The sequence below is a fragment of the Oncorhynchus clarkii genome, chromosome 14, assembly GCF_045791955.1.
Source record: "Oncorhynchus clarkii lewisi isolate Uvic-CL-2024 chromosome 14, UVic_Ocla_1.0, whole genome shotgun sequence".
NCBI classification, from domain to species: Eukaryota; Metazoa; Chordata; class Actinopteri; order Salmoniformes; family Salmonidae; genus Oncorhynchus; species Oncorhynchus clarkii.
The window spans coordinates 33244590-33265555 of NC_092160.1; the positions used below are offsets into that span (position 1 = coordinate 33244590).

Consider the following 20966-nt stretch of genomic DNA (forward strand, 5'->3'; position numbering starts at 1 on the left):
TCTGCTAACCATGTGTATGTGACAAATAAAATTTGATTTGATTTGATTTGATTTGACTAGTTATTGTGAAAACAGCCTGTGTTAAAGGACTAGTTATTGTGAAAACAGCCTGTGTTAAAGGACTAGTTATGGTGAAAACAGACTGTGTTAAAGGACTAGTTATGGTGAAAACAGCCTGTGTTAAAGGACTAGTTATTGTGAAAACAGCCTGTGTTAAAGGACTAGTTATGGTGAAAACAGCCTGTGTTAAAGGACTAGTTATGGTGAAAACAGCCTGTGTTAAAGGACTAGTTATTGTGAAAACAGCCTGTGTTAAAGGACTAGTTATTGTGAAAACAGCCTGTGTTAAAGGACTAGTTATTGTGAAAACAGCCTGTGTTAAAGGACTAGTTATTGTGAAAACAGCCTGTGTTAAAGGACTAGTTATGGTGAAAACATCCTGTGTTAAAGGACTAGTTATGGTGAAAACATCCTGTGTTAAAGGACTAGTTATGGTGAAAACAGCCTGTATTAAAGGACTAGTTATGGTGAAAACAGCCTGTGTTAAAGGACTAGTTCTCTCTCTAACCCTGGCATTCCACAGAGATCTTGAGACAACAGCAATAGAGAGACAGTTGATGGGGGAATTCCAAGGAGGAAGAACACAACAAAAATAACCAGATGTATGAAGCACAAAGTCAACACCAAGACACTGAGCCACAGAGTAAATGGCTTGAAGCTTTATCCAAATCCTCTACGCTGCCCTGAACACAAACACACCTGAGGACTCACCTGTTGTGACAGGTGTCTGCCAGTTCTCACTGAGTTTCTCTTCACGCGCTGTGAGGTCACACCTGAACGGTGAGAGGAGCTGTGGTTGGGAGGGGGGGCGGAGGGTTGGGACAGCTGGCTCTGTTGAACCTGATGGTTCAGGCTGTTTAGGGCACTGACGCTGGGTGGCTGCCCCCGCCCCTGGGTCGGCTGGTACCCACTGTTGATATTAGCAGGTTGTTGTGCCTGGGTTGACTGGTACAGACCATTGATATTCGAAGGTTGTGTCTGGTTGGACTGGTACAGGGTGCTGCTGTTAGCTTGTTGCTGTTTCCCCTGGGTGGTTGTGGGGGGGTTGAGAGCAGAAATATTGGAGGTCTTCGTGGGGCTCTGGGTCGCCCCGAAGCAGGTTGCCCGGTCGGGGTTTGTTGAGTCACCAGTCCCGCTGTTGCTAAATCCACTCTCACTCCCGATCCCTGGGCGAGATTCAGCCGAGGAGTCACTCCCCTCCCAGGTCTTTCCCTCCAGAAGCTTGGCTGCTGCCTCTGTGAATGGCTGGGAGAGAAGAAACACATCAGATCTCAAATGATCAGAGTTAGAGAACAGAGGAGAGAGACAGAGAGAGAGAGAGAGAGAGAGAGAGAGAGAGAGAGAGAGAGAGAGAGAGAGACAGAGAGACAGAGAGACAGAGAGACAGAGAGAGAGACCAAGCATAAATAGAGAACCCACTCACTCCTAATCTCCCAGTGAAAATAAAAGTGTTGATCACAAACAGAGAGGAAAATGTTCTCCTCCCTCCTCCTTCTCCCTCTCTCAGCCTCTTTATCTGACATCCCATGGATTCTCACTGTGGTCTTCTCTGATCTGTGACGCAGCTGTTTTAAAGAGGCCTGTACTCTCATTCCACTGTGGTCTTCTCTGATCTGTGACGCAGCTGTTTTAAAGAGCCCTGTACTCTCTCACTCCCCAGCTCTCATCCTGCACTTGTTGGCTAGGCTCTAGGCTCTAAGCAGTCAGGCAGGCAGGCAGAAAAGCACCAGTTGAGATAGGCAGTCAGTCGTGACTGGTGTTAAGAGGAGCAGGAGGCAGAGTGGAGCAGAGCGAGGCTGCTAAACAGGCAAAGCAGACTGGCAGGAAGGAAGGAAGGAAGGTAGACAGACAGACAGACAGAGAGGGAGGCAGGAAGGAAGGAAGGAAGGAAGGAAGGAAGGAAGTAAGGAAGGAAGGAAGGAAGGAAGGAAGGAAGGAAGGAAGGTAGACAGACAGACAGACAGACAGACAGAGAGGCAGGCAGGGAGGAAGGAAGGAAGGTAGACAGACAGAGAGGCAGGCAGGGAGGAAGGAAGGAAGGAAGGAAGGAAGGAAGGAAGGAAGGGAGGGAGGCAGAGAGGGAGGAAGGAAGGAAGGTAGACAGACAGACAGGCAGACAGTGCTAATGCTCTCACTCCCTACAGTGATGTGCTGTTATGCCATCCAAGCACAGAAAGCATTACTGTGTCCTTACGCTTCACTGCCTGACACGGGGTGTAGAGGAGAGGACGCAGGCTCAGAGAGACAGAGAGGAGAGAACTTAACACGAAAACAGAGGGATAAATATGAAAAGCTAAAAGTGAAAAGAAGAGTGGAAGTTCGGAGAGGAGAGGACAGAAGAGTGGAAGGTCAGAGAGGAGAAGACATAAGAGTGGAAGGTCGGAGAGGAGAAGAGGAAAGAGTGGAAGGTCAGAGAGGAGAAGAGGAAAGAGTGGAAGGTCAGAGAGGAGAAGACAGAAGAATGGAAGGTCGGAGAGGAGAAGAGGAAAGAGTGGAAGATCAGAGAGGAGAAGAGGAAAGAGTGGAAGGTCAGAGGAGAAGACAGAAGAGTGGAAGTTCGGAGAGGAGAGGACAGAAGAGTGTAAGGTCAGAGAGGAGAAGAGGAAAGAGTGGAAGGTCAGAGAGGAGAAGACAGAAGAATGGAAGGTCAGAGAGGAGAAGAGGAAAGATTGGAAGGTCAGAGAGGAGAAGACAGAAGAGTGGAAGGTCAGAGAGGAGACGACAGAAGAGTGGAAGGTCAGAGAGGAGAAGAGGAAAGAGTGGAAGGTCAGAGGAGAAGAGGAAAGAGTGGAAGGTCAGAGGAGAAGAGGAAAGAGTGGAAGGTCAGAGAGGAGAAGAGGAAAGAGTGGAAGGTCAGAGAGGAGATGACAGAAGAGTGGAAGTTCGGAGAGGAGAAGAGGAAAGAGTGGAAGGTCAGAGGAGAAGAGGAAAGAGTGGAAGGTCAGAGAGGAGAAGAGGAAAGAGTGGAAGGTCAGAGAGGAGAAGACAGAAGAGTGGAAGTTCGGAGAGGAGAAGAGGAGAGAGTGGAAGGTCAGAGAGGAGAAGACAGAAGAGTGGAAGGTCGGAGAGGAGAAGAGGAAAGAGTGGAAGGTCAGAGAGGAAAAGAGGAAAGAGTGGAAGGTCAGAGAGGAGAAGACAGAAGAATGGAAGGTCGGAGAGGAGAAGAGGAAAGAGTGGAAGGTCAGAGAGGAGAAGAGGAAAGAGTGGAAGGTCAGAGGAGAAGACAGAAGAGTGGAAGTTCGGAGAGGAGAGGACAGAAGAGTGTAAGGTCAGAGAGGAGAAGAGGAAAGAGTGGAAGGTCAGAGAGGAGAAGACAGAAGAATGGAAGGTCGGAGAGGAGAAGAGGAAAGATTGGAAGGTCAGAGAGGAGAAGACAGAAGAGTGGAAGGTCAGAGAGGAGAAGACAGAAGAGTGGAAGGTCAGAGAGGAGAAGACAGAAGAGTGGAAGGTCAGAGAGGAGAAGAGGAAAGAGTGGAAGGTCAGAGGAGAAGAGGAAAGAGTGGAAGGTCAGAGAGGAGAAGAGGAAAGAGTGGAAGGTCAGAGAGGAGAAGACAGAAGAGTGGAAGTTCGGAGAGGAGAAGAGGAGAGAGTGGAAGGTCAGAGAGGAGAAGACAGAAGAGTGGAAGGTCGGAGAGGAGAAGAGGAAAGAGTGGAAGGTCAGAGAGGAGAAGAGGAAAGAGTGGAAGGTCAGAGAGGAGAAGACAGAAGAATGGAAGGTCGGAGAGGAGAAGAGGAAAAATTGGAAGGTCAGAGAGGAGAAGACAGAAGAGTGGAAGGTCAGAGAGGAGAAGACAGAAGAGTGGAAGGTCAGAGAGGAGAAGAGGAAAGAGTGGAAGGTCAGAGAGGAGAAGACAGAAGAATGGAAGGTCGGAGAGGAGAAGAGGAAAGAGTGGAAGGTCAGAGAGGAGAAGAGGAAAGAGTGGAAGGTCAGAGAGGAGAAGACAGAAGAGTGGAAGTTCGGAGAGGAGAGGACAGAAGAGTGGAAGGTCAGAGAGGAGAAGAGGAAAGAGTGGAAGGTCAGAGAGGAGAAGAGAAGAATGGAAGGTCGGGGGAGAAGAGGAGGAAGGAGTGGTAGGTCAGAGAGGAGAAGACAGAAGAGTGGAAGGTCAGAGAGGAGAAGACAGAAGAGTGGAAGGTCAGAGAGGAGAAGACAGAAGAGTGGAAGGTCAGAGAGGAGAAGACAGAAGAGTGGAAGGTCAGAGAGGAGAAGACAGAAGAGTGGAAGGTCAGAGAGGAGAAGAAAGAAGAGTGGAAGGGTAAAAATAGAAAAGAAGAGAGTGGCAGATAGGAAATGAGGAAAATAGAAAAGGGCCCTGGGCAAAAGTAGTGCACTTTATAGGGATTTGGGCCAGACTCAGCAGAGAGAGTAGGATTAGAGCTATTCTCCTCAGTACACTGCAGTTCCGAAGGCAGGAGGTCTGACATTTAGGTATGAATCAAAGTACTGCCTCAGCAGAGAGAATGAGAAAGAGAGAGAGAGAGAGAGAGAGAGAGAGAGAGAGAGAGAGAGAAGGAGAGAGAGAGGAGAGAGAGAGAGAGAGAGGAGAGAGAGAGAGAGGAGAGAGAGAGAGAGAGAAGATTGATTCCCAATCAGAGACAACGATAGACAGCTGTCCCTGATTGAGAACCATACCCGGCCAAAACATAGAAACAGAAAACATAGAAATAACTAAACTAGAACGCCCACCCTAGTCACACCCTGGCCTACCCAAAATAGAGAATAAAAGCCTCTCTATGGCCAGGGCGTGACAGTAATGATGTGCAAAAAGTACAAAAGGGAAAATAAACAGAAATATAGGTTGTATTTACAATGGTGTTTGTTCTTCACTGGTTGCCATTTCCTCTTGGCAACAGGTCACAAATCATGCTGCTGCGATTGCACACTGTGGAATTTCACCCAGTAGATATGGGAGTTGATCAAAATTGGATTTGTTTTCAAATTCTTTGCAACCATCTGCTTTCCAAAGAAGCATTGCTAGAATGTGTTCCTTAATGCAGAGTGTGAATAAGAGAGTACTAAGACCCTTATATAAGTCTTTCCTCTCTAATCCTCCCTCCTTCACGGTAAGAAACACTGCATCAGAGGTCTCTGGGAGAAAGAAAGAAAGAAAGAAAGAAAGAAAGAAAGAAAGAAAGAAAGAAAGAAAGAAAGAGAGAGAGAGGGAAAAAAGGTAGAGAGACAAAGAGCTAGTGGGTTTATAAGTTTCTATTGTTTCTCTCAGAGACTTTAAAAGAAGTGCAGAAAGAAAATTTGAGATCTGAAATAAGTCATTTTGAAGTAGAAGTGTTGATGAATATTATTTTATGAATCTACTAACTACAGGCTTGATGGGTACAGAGCACCAAGGTACGGTGGGTTTATACACAATGATCTGTTAACTAATAATCAACTGATCAAACCCTAACCCTAACCCTAACCCTAACTACAGGCTTGATGGGTACAGAGCACCAAGGTACGGTGGGTTTATACACAATGATCTGTTAACTAATAATCAACTGATCAAACCCTAACCCTAACCCTAACCCTAACTACAGGCTTGATGGGTACAGAGCACCAAGGTACGGTGGGTTTATACACAATGATCTGTTAACTAATAATCAACTGATCAAACCCTAACCCTAACCCTAACCCTAACTACAGGCTTGATGGGTACAGAGCACCAAGGTACGGTGGGTTTATACACAATGATCTGTTAACTAATAATCAACTGATCAAACCCTAACCCTAACCCTAACCCTAACTACAGGCTTGATGGGTACAGAGCACCAAGGTACAGTGGGTTTATACACAATGATCTGTTAACTAATAATCAACTGATCAAACCCTAACCCTAACCCTAACCCTAACTACAGGCTTGATGGGTACAGAGCACCAAGGTACGGTGGGTTTATACACAATGATCTGTTAACTAATAATCAACTGATCAAACCCTAACCCTAACCCTAACTACAGGCTTGATGGGTACAGAGCACCAAGGTACGGTGGGTTTATACACAATGATCTGTTAACTAATAATCAACTGATCAAACCCTAACCCTAACCCTACACCTAATTTGAATAAGAACGACACAATCTCTGAGAAAGAAAGTCATGTATTCACATGCTAGAAACTACTCTGTCAGGACAGGCCTCTCAATGTGGCGACCCACAGGGTGTGCATGGCCAGTACGAACACATCTGACTAAATGAATCACGGTCTGGATGATTAGTTCCATTTAACAAGAAGGTGTAGTCCTATATTTCTTTTAGCTTTATTTAACCAGGGGTAACCCCTGGAGACCAGGGTCTCATTTACAAGGGTAACCTGGGACACTATAAATGTACAATTACACATTACAACAAATTACATTCAAAATCGACAGACAAAATTACATATCAATCACAACAGGTGTAGTTCTCCTTTACAACATTTCTCCTCAAAATCCGCAACTGTCCCTTCCAGACAAATAGTTATACCTCAAACTGTCCCTTCCAGACCAGAGAGTTACACCTCAAACTGACCCTTCCAGACCAGAGAGTTACACCTCAAACTGACCCTTCCAGACCAGAGTTACACCTCAAACTGACCCTTCCAGACCAGAGTTACACCTCAAACTGACCCTTCCAGACCAGAGAGTTACACCTCAAACTGACCCTTCCAGACCAGAGAGTTACACCTCAAACTGACCCTTCCAGACCAGAGAGTTACACCTCAAACTGACCCTTCCAGACCAGAGAGTTACACCTCAAACTGACCCTTCCAGACCAGAGAGTTATACCTCAAACTGACCCTTCCAGACCAGAGTTACACCTCAAACTGACCCTTCCAGACCAGAGAGTTACGCCTCAAACTGTCCCTTCCAGACCAGAGTTACACCTCAAACTGACCCTTCCAGACCAGAGAGTTACGCCTCAAACTGACCCTTCCAGACCAGAGAGTTATACCTCAAACTGACCCTTCCAGACCAGAGAGTTACACCTCAAACTGTCCCTTCCAGACCAGAGAGTTATACATCAAACTGACCCTTCCAGACCAGAGAGTTACACCTAAAACTGTCCCTTCCAGACCAGAGAGTTACACCTCAAACTGACCCTTCCAGACCAGAGAGTTACACCTCAAAACTGACCCTTCCAGACCAGAGAGTTACACCTCAAACTGTCCCTTCCAGACCAGAGAGTTACACCTCAAACTGTCCCTTCCAGACCAGAGAGTTATACCTCAAACTGACCCTTCCAGACCAGAGAGTTACACCTCAAACTGACCCTTCCAGACCAGAGAGTTACACCTCAAACTGACCCTTCCAGACCAGAGTTACACCTCAAACTGACCCTTCCAGACCAGAGAGTTATACCTCAAACTGACCCTTCCAGACCAGAGAGTTACACCTCAAACTGTCCCTTCCAGACCAGAGAGTTACACCTCAAACTGTCCGTTCCAGACCAGAGAGTTATACCTCAAACTGACCCTTCCAGACCAGAGAGTTACGCCTCAAACTGTCCCTTCCAGACCAGAGAGTTACACCTCAAACTGACCCTTCCAGACCAGAGAGTTACACCTCAAACTGACCCTTCCAGACCAGAGAGTTATACCTCAAACTGTCCCTTCCAGACCAGAGTTACACCTCAAATTGACCCTTCCAGACCAGAGTTACACCTCAAACTGACCCTTCCAGACCAGAGTTACACCTCAAACTGACCCTTCCAGACCAGAGAGTTACACCTCAAACTGACCCTTCCAGACCAGAGAGTTACACCTCAAACTGACCCTTCCAGACCAGAGTTACACCTCAAACTGACCCTTCCAGACCAGAGAGTTACACCTCAAACTGACCCTTCCAGACCAGAGAGTTACACCTCAAACTGTCCCTTCCAGACCAGAGAGTTACACCTCAAACTGACCCTTCCAGACCAGAGAGTTATACCTCAAACTGACCCTTCCAGACCAGAGTTACACCTCAAACTGACCCTTCCAGACCAGAGAGTTATACCTCAAACTGACAGCCAATGTTGGGCCCTTCTGGTAGTCAGAGACTCCCAGCCAACAGAACTATATAAAAGGCAATGATGTGTACAAAAATAGTCTCTAGTGATAAAACACAAGGTTGAGTGATAGGACTGAATCTAAATGTTTTAAACCAGAGGCTATAGCATCCATGTAGATTAAATCACTATAGTCAAGTACTGGGAGGAGCGATGCTTGAACAATCTTCCTCCTGTTTTCAAAAGTAAGGCAGAATTTATTTCTATACAGGAACCCAAACTTAATTCGTTAGTTTTTCAACGTGTGTTTTAAAAAGGCAGTTTTATCATCAATCCAAATGCTTACAATTTTATTTTACCTTTAATTAACTAGGCAAGTCCGTTGGTTAGCAGATGTTATTGCGAGGGTAGTGAAATACTTGTGCTCCTAGTTCCGACAGTGCAGTAATATCTATCAAGTAATCTAACAATTCCACAACAACTACCTATTACACACCAATCTAAGTAAAGGGATGAAATAAGAATATCTACAGTTGAAGTCGGAAGGTTACATACACCATAGCCAAATACATTTAAACTCAGTTTTTCACAATTCCTGACATTTAATCCTAGTAAAGATTCCCTGTTTTAGGTCAGTTAGGATCACCACTTTATTTTAAGAATGTGAAATGTCAGAATAATAGTCGCGAGAATGATTTATTTCAACTTTTATTTCTTTCATCACATTCCCAGTGGGTCAGAAGTTTACATACACTCAATTAGTATTTGGTAGCATTGCGTTTAAAGTGTTTAACTTGGGTCAAACGTTTCGGGTAGCCTTCCACAAGCTTCCCACAATAAGTAGGGTGAATTTTGGCCCATTCCTCCTGACATAGCTGGTGTAACCGAGTCAGGTTTGTATAGGCCTCCTTGCTCACACATGCTTTTTCAGTTCCACCCACACATCTTCTATGGGATTGAGGTCAGGGCTTTGTGATGACCACTCCAATACCTTGACTTTGTTGTCATGTGCCATTTTGCCACAACTTTGGAAGTATGCTTGGGGTCATTGTCCATTTGGAAGACCCATTTGTGACCAAGCTTTAACTTCCTGACTGATGTCTTGAGATGTTGCTTCAATATATCCACATACATTTTCCTGCCTCATGGTGCCATGCATTTTGTGAAGTGCACCAGTCCCTAATGCTGCAAAGCACTCCTACAACATGATGCTGCCACCCCCGTGCTTCACGGTTGGGATTAGAGGTCGACCGATTAATCGGAATGGCCGATTAATTAGGGCCGAATTCAAGTTTTCATAACAATCGGAAATCTGTATTTTTGGGCGCCGATTTTTGCAGATTTAAAAAAAGATATGGTTTATTTAACTAGGCAAGTCAGTTAAGAACACATTCTTATTTTCAATGACGGCCTAGGAACAGTGGGTTAACTACCTTGTTCAGGGGCAGAACGACAGATTTTTACCTTGTCAGCTCAGGGATTCAATCTTGCAACCTTACGGTTAACTAGTCCAACGCTCTAACCACCTGATTACATTGCACTCCATGAGGAGCCTGCCTGTTACGCGAAAGCAGTAAGAAGCCAAGGTAAGTTGCTAACTAGCATTAAACTTATCTTATAAAAAACAATCAATAAATCATAATCACTAGTTAACTACATATGGTTGATGATGTTACTAGTTTATCTAGCGTATCCTGCGTTGCATATAATCGATGCGGTGCGCAGTCGCGAAAAAGGACTGTCGTTGCTCCAACGTGTACCTATCCATAAACATCAATGCGTTTCTTAAAATCAATACACAAGTATATATTTTTAAACCTGCATATTTAGTTAATATTGCCTGCTAACATGAATTTTTTTTAACTAGGAAAAATGGTGTCACTTCTCTTGCAACAGAGTCAGGGTATACGCAGCAGTTTGGGCTGCCTGGCTCATTGCGAACGGTGTGAAGACTATTTCTTACTAACAAAGACAGCCAACTTCACCAAACGGGGGATGATTTAACAAAAGCGCATTTGCGAAAAAAGCACAATCGTTGCAAGACTGTACCTAACCATAAATATCTATGCCTTTCTTTAAATCAATACACAGAAGTATATATTTTTAAACCTGCATATTTAGCTAAAAGAAATCCAGGTTAGCAGGCAATATTAAACTAGGGAAATTGTGTCACTTCTCTTGTGTTCATTGCACGCAGAGTCAGGGTATATGCAACAGTTTGGGCCGCCTGGCTCATTGAACTAATTTGCCAGAATTTTACGCAATTATGACATAACATTGAAGGTTGTGCAATGTAACAGGAATATTTAGACTGATGGATGCCACCCGTTAGATAAAATACGGAACGGTTCTGAAAGAATAAACGTTTTGTTTTCGAGGCGATAGTTTCCGGAATCGACCATATTAATGACCTAAGGCTCGTATTTCTGTGTGTTATTATGTTATAATTAAGTGTATGATTTGATAGAGCAGTCTGACTGAGCGATGGTAGGCACCAGCAGGCTCGTAAGCATTCATTCAAACAGCACTTTTGTGTGTTTTGCCAGCAAAATCGGCGTCCGAAAATACCAATTTCCGATTGTTATGAAAACTTGAAATCAACCCTAATTAAATCGGCCATTCTGATTAATCGGTCGACCTCGAACTGTTTTACAGTGAATTATAAGTGAAATAATTTGTCTGTAAACAATTACCTGTGTCATGCACAAATTAGATGTCCTAACCGACTTATCAAAACTATAGTTTGTTAACAAGAAATTTGTGGAGTGGTTGAAAAACGAGTTTTAATGACTCCAACCTAAGTGTATGTAAACTTCTGACTTCAACTGTACATATAAATCTATGGATGAGCAATGACCGAGTGGCATAGGCAAGATGCAATAGATGGTATAAAATACAGTATATTTTTTATTTGAGGAGACCTGGAGAACAACATCAACTTGGCTGGAGTAACAGCCTGTGGGTCTCCAGGAGTAACAGCCTGTGGGTCTCCAATACATCAAAGTAATTCAAGCCTGGCCCTGTAGTAGTATATACAGTTAAAGAGAGACAGGCAGACGCACCTTGTGGAAGGTGAGACAGTCCTTGCAGTCATCCAGATTCACGTCCATCTCTTTGGAGTCAAAATCGTACAGGGCTTTGCAGAGGGCTAAAGGCTGAGACTGGAATTGTGGCTGGGTCTGGGATTGGGACTGTTTTTGGGATTGACACTGTGGTGGAGTCTTATGCTGCTGGTCAATAATCTGTATCATGTTAGCAGCAACCAGACCACTACTGCTGTTCGTGTCTCCATAATACCAGTTCTCATCCACCTTCTGTCTCAGAATGTGGATGAGAACTGGTATTATGGAGACACGAACAGCAGTAGTGGGCTGGTCGCTGCTAACATGGTCGCTGCCATGTCAATCACTCCTGGGACGTTCTGTCTGTGGTCGTACAGGGTTCTGGCAATGAACTGGACACAGGATGGGAAAATAGAGTTTGTTACTGTACATTTGCCAGGAGGTATATGCAGAACAGGTCTATTTTGTTCTTAACTGGAGGACAGCTGAATGTATTTTTTCTATAAGGGTATGAATCTGGGACAATGAGGTGTTTGAAATCGCTGGTTAATCGATGACATTCATTGAGATTCATTGATCTATTAATTACAGAGGAATAAAGAAAACCAGCAGTGCTGTGCGTGACCATCGAGGACAGTAATGTAACTGGATAGCAGTGTAATGTAACTGGATAGCCCTGTAATGTAACTGGATAGCAGTGTAATGTAACTGGATAGCCCTGTAATGTAACTGGATAGCAGTGTAATGTAACTGGATAGCCCTGTAATGTAACTGGATGGAGCTGTAATGTAACTGGATAGCCCTGTAATGTAACTGGATAGCAGTGTAATGTAACTGGATAGCCCTGTAATGTAACTGGATAGCAGTGTAATGTAACTGGATAGCCCTGTAATGTAACTGGATAGCAGTGTAATGTAACTGGATAGCACTGTAATGTACTGGATAGCCCTGTAATGTAACTGGATAGCAGTGTAATGTAACTGGATAGCAGTGTAATGTAACTGGATAGCAGTGTAATGTAACTGGATAGCCCTGTAATGTAACTGGATAGCCCTGTAATGTAACTGGATAGCAGTGTAATGTAACTGGATAGCCCTGTAATGTAACTGGATAGCACTGTAATGTAACTGGATAGCACTGTAATGTACTGGATAGCCCTGTAATGTAACTGGATGGCCCTGTAATGTAACTGGATAGCACTGTAATGTAACTGGATAGCACTGTAATGTACTGGATAGCCCTGTAATGTAACTGGATAGCAGTGTAATGTAACTGGATAGCAGTGTAATGTAACTGGATAGCAGTGTAATGTAACTGGATAGCCCTGTAATGTAACTGGATAGCCCTGTAATGTAACTGGATAGCCCTGTAATGTAACTGGATAGCAGTGTAATGTAACTGGATAGCCCTGTAATGTAACTGGATAGCACTGTAATGTAACTGGATAGCACTGTAATGTACTGGATAGCCCTGTAATGTAACTGGATAGCCCTGTAAAGTAATTGGATGGCCCTGTAATGTAACTGGATGGCCCTGTAATGTAACTGGATGGCCCTGTAATGTAACTGGATGGCCCTGTAATGTAACTGGATGGCCCTGTAATGTAACTGGATGGCCCTGTAATGTAACTGGATGGCCCTGTAATGTAACTGGATGGCCCTGTAATGTAACTGGATAGCAGTGTAATGTAACTGGATAGCAGTGTAATGTAACTGGATAGCCCTGTAATGTAACTGGATAGCAGTGTAATGTAACTGGATAGCCCTGTAATGTAACTGGATAGCAGTGTAATGTAACTGGATGGCCCTGTAATGTAACTGGATGGCCCTGTAATGTAACTGGATGGCCCTGTAATGTAACTGGATGGCCCTGTAATGTAACTGGATGGCCCTGTAATGTAACTGGATGGCCCTGTAATGTAACTGGATGGCCCTGTAATGTAACTGGATAGCAGTGTAATGTAACTGGATAGCCCTGTAATGTAACTGGATGGAGCTGTAATGTAACTGGATAGCAGTGTAATGTAACTGGATAGCAGTGTAATGTAACTGGATAGCCCTGTAATGTAACTGGATAGCCCTGTAATGTAACTGGATAGCCCTGTAATGTAACTGGATAGCAGTGTAATGTAACTGGATAGCCCTGTAATGTAACTGGATAGCCCTGTAATGTAACTGGATAGCCCTGTAGTGTAACTGGATAGCCCTGTAATGTAACTGGATAGCAGTGTAATGTAACTGGATAGCCCTGTAATGTAACTGGATGGAGCTGTAATGTAACTGGATAGCAGTGTAATGTAACTGGATAGCAGTGCAATGTAACTGGATAGCACTGTAATGTAGCTGGATAGCCCTGTAATGTAACTGGATGGAGCTGTAATGTAACTGGATAGCAGTGTAATGTAACTGGATAGCAGTGCAATGTAACTGGATAGCAGTGCAATGTAACTGGATAGCACTGTAATGTAACTGGATAGCACTGTAATGTAACTGGATAGCACTGTAATGTACTGGATAGCCCTGTAATGTAACTGGATAGCCCTGTAAAGTAATTGGATAGCACTGTAATGTAACTGGATGTCCCTGTAATGTAACTGGATGGCCCTGTAATGTAACTGGATGGCCCTGTAATGTAACTGGATGGCCCTGTAATGTAACTGGATGGCCCTGTAATGTAACTGGATAGCAGTGTAATGTAACTGGATAGCCCTGTAATGTAACTGGATGGAGCTGTAATGTAACTGGATAGCAGTGTAATGTAACTGGATAGCAGTGTAATGTAACTGGATAGCCCTGTAATGTAACTGGATAGCCCTGTAATGTAACTGGATAGCCCTGTAATGTAACTGGATAGCAGTGTAATGTAACTGGATAGCCCTGTAATGTAACTGGATAGCCCTGTAATGTAACTGGATAGCCCTGTAATGTAACTGGATAGCCCTGTAATGTAACTGGATAGCAGTGTAATGTAACTGGATAGCCCTGTAATGTAACTGGATAGCCCTGTAATGTAACTGGATAGCCCTGTAATGTAACTGGATAGCAGTGTAATGTAACTGGATAGCCCTGTAATGTAACTGGAACTGTAATGTAACTGGATAGCCCTGTAATGTAACTGGAACTGTAATGTAACTGGATAATCCTGTAATGTAACTGGATAGCCCTGACGTTCTGTAGAGTCTTGTTGGACATTTCTAGTGAAGGAAATTATTCATAAAAGTAGTCAAATAAAAACAAATTGTGTGTTTGAACAGTTTGGGGCGAGAAGCCCCTAACTTTGTTTCCATGCCGTGTTTCTTCTACTTTCCCATGATGTCAGATGTAAACGGCGTCTCGTTGCCAAGACAATCACCTGCTTTTCCTTCTGGTGTAACACAGGACTCTGAGTCTCTGACCTCGATCTACTCTGCCTCCCAAATGGCACCCTATTCCCTATATAGTGCACTACTAACGCAAAGGGCTCTGGTCTACAGTAGGTAAGGAGCCTTGGCTTGTGCCAGCCAGAAAGGCTCCTGCTCCTATGAGCCTATCTCCTGTTTTCGTAGCATGAGGCAGCTTGATGTACACCCCCCTGGACAGGAAGCTAGACTTGCACAGGGGACAAAGGCAGTGTACAACACAGGGAGCCATTTGGGCCTCAACCTAGTCTGACAAACTGGGACAGGGAGTGAGGAACTGTATTCACAGAAAGTCTCAGAACAGTCGTTCTGATCTCCTTCAGCGAAGCCAGCGGTGTACACAACAAGGTGGTGTTTCAACAGTCATGAAACCTGTCAGTAAACTTAGCTTGACTGTTATATCTATTGAACTGCTCAGATAAGAGCCTCTTACTACAATCACTGTAGGAGCACGATACCAGCATGGATCAAATCCCTGTAGGAGCACTACTGTATATCAGCATGGATCAAATCCCTGTAGGAGCACTACTGTATACCAGCATGGATCAAATCCCTGTAGGAGCACTACTGTATACCAGCATGGATCAAATCACTGTAGGAGCACTACTGTATACCAGCATGGATCAAATCACTGATGAGCACTACTGTATACCAGCATGGATCAAATCTCTGATGAGCACTACTGTATACCAGCATGGATCAAATCCCTGTAGGAGCACTAGTGTATACCAGCATGGATCAAATCACAGATGAGCACTACTGTATACCAGCATGGATCAAATCCCTGATGAGCACTACTGTATACCAGCATGGATCAAATCCCTGATGAGCACTACTGTATACCAGCATGGATCAAATCACTGATGAGCACTACTGTATACCAGCATGGATCAAATCACTGGAGGAGCACTACTGTATACCAACATGGATCAAGTCACTGTAGGAGCACTACTGTATACCAGCATGGATCAAATCACTGGAGGAGCACTACTGTATACCAACATGGATCAAGTCACTGTAGGAGCACTACTGTATACCAGCATGGATCAAATCACTGTAGGAGCACTACTGTACACCAGCATGGATCAAATCACTGTAGGAGCACTACTGTATACCAACATGGATCAAGTCACTGTAGGAGCACTACTGTATACCAGCATGGATCAAATCACTGGAGGAGCACTACTGTATACCAACATGGATCAAGTCACTGTAGGAGCACTACTGTATACCAGCATGGATCAAATCACTGTAGGAGCACTATACCAGCATGGATCAAATCACTGTATGAGCACTATACCAGCATGGTAAAGCTTGGTCACAAATGCGTCTTCCGAATGGACAATGACCCCAAGCATACTTCCAAAGTTGTGGCAAAATGGCTTAAGGACAACAAAGTCAAGGTATTGGAGTGGTAATCACAAAGCCCTGACCTCAATCCTATAGAAAATGTGTGGGCGGAACTGAAAAAGCATGTGCTAGCAAGGAGGCCTACAAACCTGACTCAGTTACTCCAGCTCTGTCAGGAGGAATGGGCCAAAATTCACCCAACTTACTGTGGGAAGCTTGTGGAAGGCCTCCCGAAACGTTTGACCCAAGTTAAACAATTTAAAGGCAATTAGCCACCTAGCTAACGTTAGCCACAACGAATTGGAATATATGATATATATATGATACGTTTTGCAAAGTTGTAACAGATTGTACGAATTGAAGAAAAAAATTGCACTGAGTCTCTTGCACTGGCTCTATGCACACTCACTGGACTTTACCCACACACTCACATACTACACTGACACTCCAATACACACAAAACACACACGAGCATATTGACGCCCCACACACACATTTTCACACACTTTAACACTCTTCACATCCGCTGCTGCTACTCTGTTTATTACCTATCCTGACTGCCTAGTCACTTTTAACCCCTACCTACATGTACATATTACCTCAATTATACCTTAACTACCTCGTACCCGTGCACATTGACTCGGTACTGGTACTCCTTGTATATAGCCATGTTATTACCTCGTACCCGTGCACATTGACTCGGTACTGGTACTCCTTGTATATAGCCATGTTATTACCTCGTACCCGTGCACATTGACTCGGTACTGGTACTCCCTGTATATAGCCATGTTATTACCTCGTACCCCTGCACATTGACTCGGTACTGGTACTCCCTGTATATAGCCATGTTATTACCTCGTACCCCTGCACATTGACTCGGTACTGGTACTCCCTGTATATAGCCATGTTATTACCTCGTACCCCTGCACATTGACTCGGTACTGGTACTCCCTGTATATAGCCATGTTATTACCTCGTACCCGTGCACATTGACTCGGTACTGGTACTCCCTGTATATAGCCATGTTATTACCTCGTACCCCTGCACATTGACTCGGTACTGGTACTCCCTGTATATAGCCATGTTATTACCTCGTACCCCTGCACATTGACTCGGTACTGGTACTCCCTGTATATAGCCATGTTATTACCTCGTACCCCTGCACATTGACTCGGTACTGGTACTCCTTGTATATAGCCATGTTATTACCTCGTACCCCTGCACATTGACTCGGTACTGGTACTCCTTGTATATAGCCATGTTATTACCTCGTACCCCTGCACATTGACTCGGTACTGGTACTCCTTGTATATAGCCATGTTATTACCTCGTACCCCTGCACATTGACTCGGTACTGGTACTCCTTGTATATAGCCATGTTATTTTCTTACTATTTCCTTTTTTTTTATTAAGCAAATTGTTCTCACTTTTTAACTCTGTATTGTTGGGAAAGAGCTCGTAAGGAAGCATTTCACAGAAAGGTCTACACCCGTTGTATTTGGCACGTAAAATGTTTATTTGATTGTAATTCCTAACATATCATACTAAATGGATGATGGACAACCAGAAATGAATACATACCATAGGAAACGTAACATACCATACTAATTGGGGTGTACAGGATTGACATTTACTATGTTGGACGAGAAGAACTGCACTGTTCAACCCAGTAAATGTGGAGGAGGAGTTAAGATGGGGTGTGGCCCATAGAGATGGAAAGAGGCCTCATTGTATCCGTGCAATTATGGCGTCTGTGACAGCCTCAAAAGCGCTATCTCCATTTTGAAGTAGTACATTTTCTTCTTCACGATTAGTTGATCTCTCCTGATGACCCGGTTGGACATGACTCCAACAGTGTCAACCAACAGTGTCAACCAACAGGGATCAGACAATGAAGTCGGAAGTCCCACCCAGTTGACTACGTTAAAATGGTGCAGTATTTCCTGGTCATGGCGCTGCCCATGGTAATACGGCATTTTGGCCACTAGAGGCCTCTATCGTCTATGTAGCCTTGTTAATGTCCAAAAGCGGAAGTGGCGTCACAGGGTCTTTCCATTTCTCCTGCAAACCGGAACATCCGGTTGTTGCTAGTAGGCTACTTTCATGATGAGATTATTATGGATAAATGCTAGATCATTTTTATTTGTCAAAAGGCAGCCAAGCATCAGGTCTTATTCTGGTGACGTGATGATTGATGCTTGGCTGCCTTTTGACAAATAACAATGATTTATTGGAAAGCAGTATCAGGCTCATCACCATCCAATTTCACCACCCTGTGAAGTTCATCACAATTTATTTCATTTCTTGTCTAATAAACTGCATGCTTTCCCGAGTCGTAGTGGGAGGACCACACCACATATCATCGCTGGACTCCAGTACTTCCATATGATGGTTATTATATCAATATTTGTGCATGTGGCGTTTCCACTGCCATTTCTCACATAATTACAGCGTATTTTGGTTTGTAGACATTAGTAGTTTGCCGACAGATTGGCTGTATCCATCTGGCCTTTCGTGACATTTCTTTTATCTGACTTGAACTTTACTCGTATGAAAAGGTTGGATGGAAACCTGGTTAACATGGGTAAATCATTTATCCATTGGATGTAAGAAGGCGAACTTGGAGTTTGGAGGTAAGTGTGTGGATGAAATTCTAGCCATGAATGGGATCAAATCCCTGTAGGAGCACTACACCAGCATGGATCAAATCCCTGTAGGAGCACTACACCAGCATGGATCAAATCCCTGTAGGAACACTACACCAGCATGGAACAAATCCCTGTAGGAGCACTACTGTATACCAGCATGGATCAAATCCCTGTAGGAGCACTACACCAGCATGGATCAAATCCCTGTAGGAGCACTACACCAGCATGGATCAAATCCCTGTAGGAGCACTACACCAGCATGGATCAAATCCCTGTAGGAGCACTACTGTATACCAGCATGGATCAAATCCCTGTAGGAGCACTACACCAGCATGGATCAAATCACTGTAGGAGCACTACACCAGCATGGATCAAATCACTGTAGGAGCACTACTGTATACCAGCATGGATCAAATCACTGTAGGAGCACTACTGTACACCAGCATGGATCAAATCACTGTATGAGCACTACTGTACACCAGCATGGATCAAATCACTGTAGGAGCACTATACCAGCATGGATCAAATCACTGTAGGAGCACTACACCAGCATGGATCAAATCACTGTAGGAGCACTACTGTATACCAGCATGGATCAAATCACTGTAGGAGCACTACTGTATACCAGCATGGATCAAATCACTGTATGAGCACTACTGTACACCAGCATGGATCAAATCACTGTAGGAGCACTATACCAGCATGGATCAAATCACTGTAGGAGCACTACACCAGCATGGATCAAATCACTGTAGGAGCACTACACCAGCATGGATCAAATCACTGTAGGAGCACTATATCAGCAGTATTTTCCACTTTAAAATGTGTGTCAAACAAAAACCAGTGATTAAAGTTAAACAAACCAAACAACTCTTTGCACACTTAACACATTTTACCAAAACACATTTAGTTGAAGATCAGTCCAAATGTAAAGTTTAGTAACAGAATACCAGTTGGTGCTGTCATTTTGCACTAGTCATTGAGTGAGTTTCACATCATAACTTCAAAGGAGAGTGGATCCATGATAACACCCAGCTACTCACCTCATTATTTCCATGCTGCCTCTCTCTGTGCTGCTGATCAGACTGTGGGTTCTGTTGTTGTTGTTTCTGATGCTGCTGCTGGGCCTCCCTGCCCCTGGCAGAGGTTTCCATATATCGGACAGACGGTTTGTTCCTGTCCCGACCTGGCTCCATGGACCCCTGGTTGAGCCCCTTCAAGAGGCGAACCAGGAGGTTAGGGGGCAGCTCCTCCACCGACCTGGCCTGGACCAGGGTATGACACTCTGGGCAGTGGAGCGCAATCTTGGCCCCGGGCCTGGAGTTCTCTTGTTGATGCAGGCTGGGCTTCCAGGGGGTATCCTGGCAAGGCAGGACCTTGGCTGAAACATCCAGCCGCTCTAAACACAGCGGGCACGTCAATACGTCCAACACAGCCAGCTCCTCCATCTTAGAATGGGTGCAGGGTTCTGCTTCGGTGTGGCTGTGTGTTCTCATTCATCAGACTGATTACAGCATTCTGGAAAGGAGGATAAAGAAATCATAAGTTATATAAAGATTTTCCTTTTAAAAAAAAATCTCCCATCTCCCTTCTAATAAAAAATCTCCCATGTATACAATTCTATACTACGTAATGTATTGTTATTACATTAAATACAGGCTAGTGATAATACTTTCCATTTGTAAACATCGCATCGAATACGGTTTCTTCTTCTCTTGAGCTGTGCAGATCGCGCACAAGTGTCATGTCACCTGCGGTTAGGCCGACTGTTCAGGTAACCGGAAGTACAATACCAAGCGACATACCTGTCTACTCAATCGAAAAACACCAACATACTCGCTGTAATGAATAACGTACCGTGCTTGTTAAAATTACAGACAGTATACGGTATATTTTAATAAAACGTATGAAAATAAATGGCAAAAAAATTGGTTACGCGCTGGAACTGTCTCTAGCGCCTCGGCTAACGCAGTGGAAAGCCACACAATTGACAAATCTCCTTGTCGATTTACAGACACGCGTTTCAATGCAATGTTTTAAATTCAAACCACATATTTGTCCACAATATCAATACATAGCCTACCTCTTTTGTCGGAAACACTCTTCTAAAGGCAAGTATGCTAACAAACATTCCCACGTCTAAACTGAACACGTTTTGCAACTGCACTTGCCAGACACTCGTATCGGTTTACACGTCTCATTCCTTAACCCTTGACTGGTAGGTGGCGGAGATTTCACCACTAAATCATTATATGTGGTTGTAAACAATCAAAACTGGAAAGGTACGTAGTCAGCCCGTAACCAAACCATCACCACACAGCGGGCTATATCGTCAATCGCCAAACTGTAAAATACATACAAGTCACCTACATTATCTTTCTTAGTTTATCAAAACGGTAATAGTTATTTTTCTTATGGAATATTTTGAAGTAGGCCTGACCATATACGGCCTGTGACAATGTGATTGGTGAGTATTTAACTGAATATAA

General features: G+C 44.1%; 1 protein-coding gene across 1 annotated transcript in view; it reads right to left on the bottom strand.

Annotated features, from left to right (window-relative positions):
• The window catches only part of LOC139366528 (E3 ubiquitin-protein ligase SH3RF2-like), a 43088-nt gene extending 22439 nt beyond the window's left edge, over positions 1-20649 (bottom strand). The window contains exons 1-3 of the mRNA XM_071104131.1: positions 20561-20649; positions 19521-19995; positions 772-1305 (exon numbers count right to left, since the gene is read on the bottom strand). Coding sequence (XP_070960232.1) covers positions 772-1305; positions 19521-19973 — 987 coding nt within the window. The 5' untranslated portion in view covers positions 19974-19995; positions 20561-20649. The remainder of the gene's footprint in view (positions 1-771; positions 1306-19520; positions 19996-20560) is intronic.
• Positions 20650-20966: the final 317 nt, after the last annotated feature.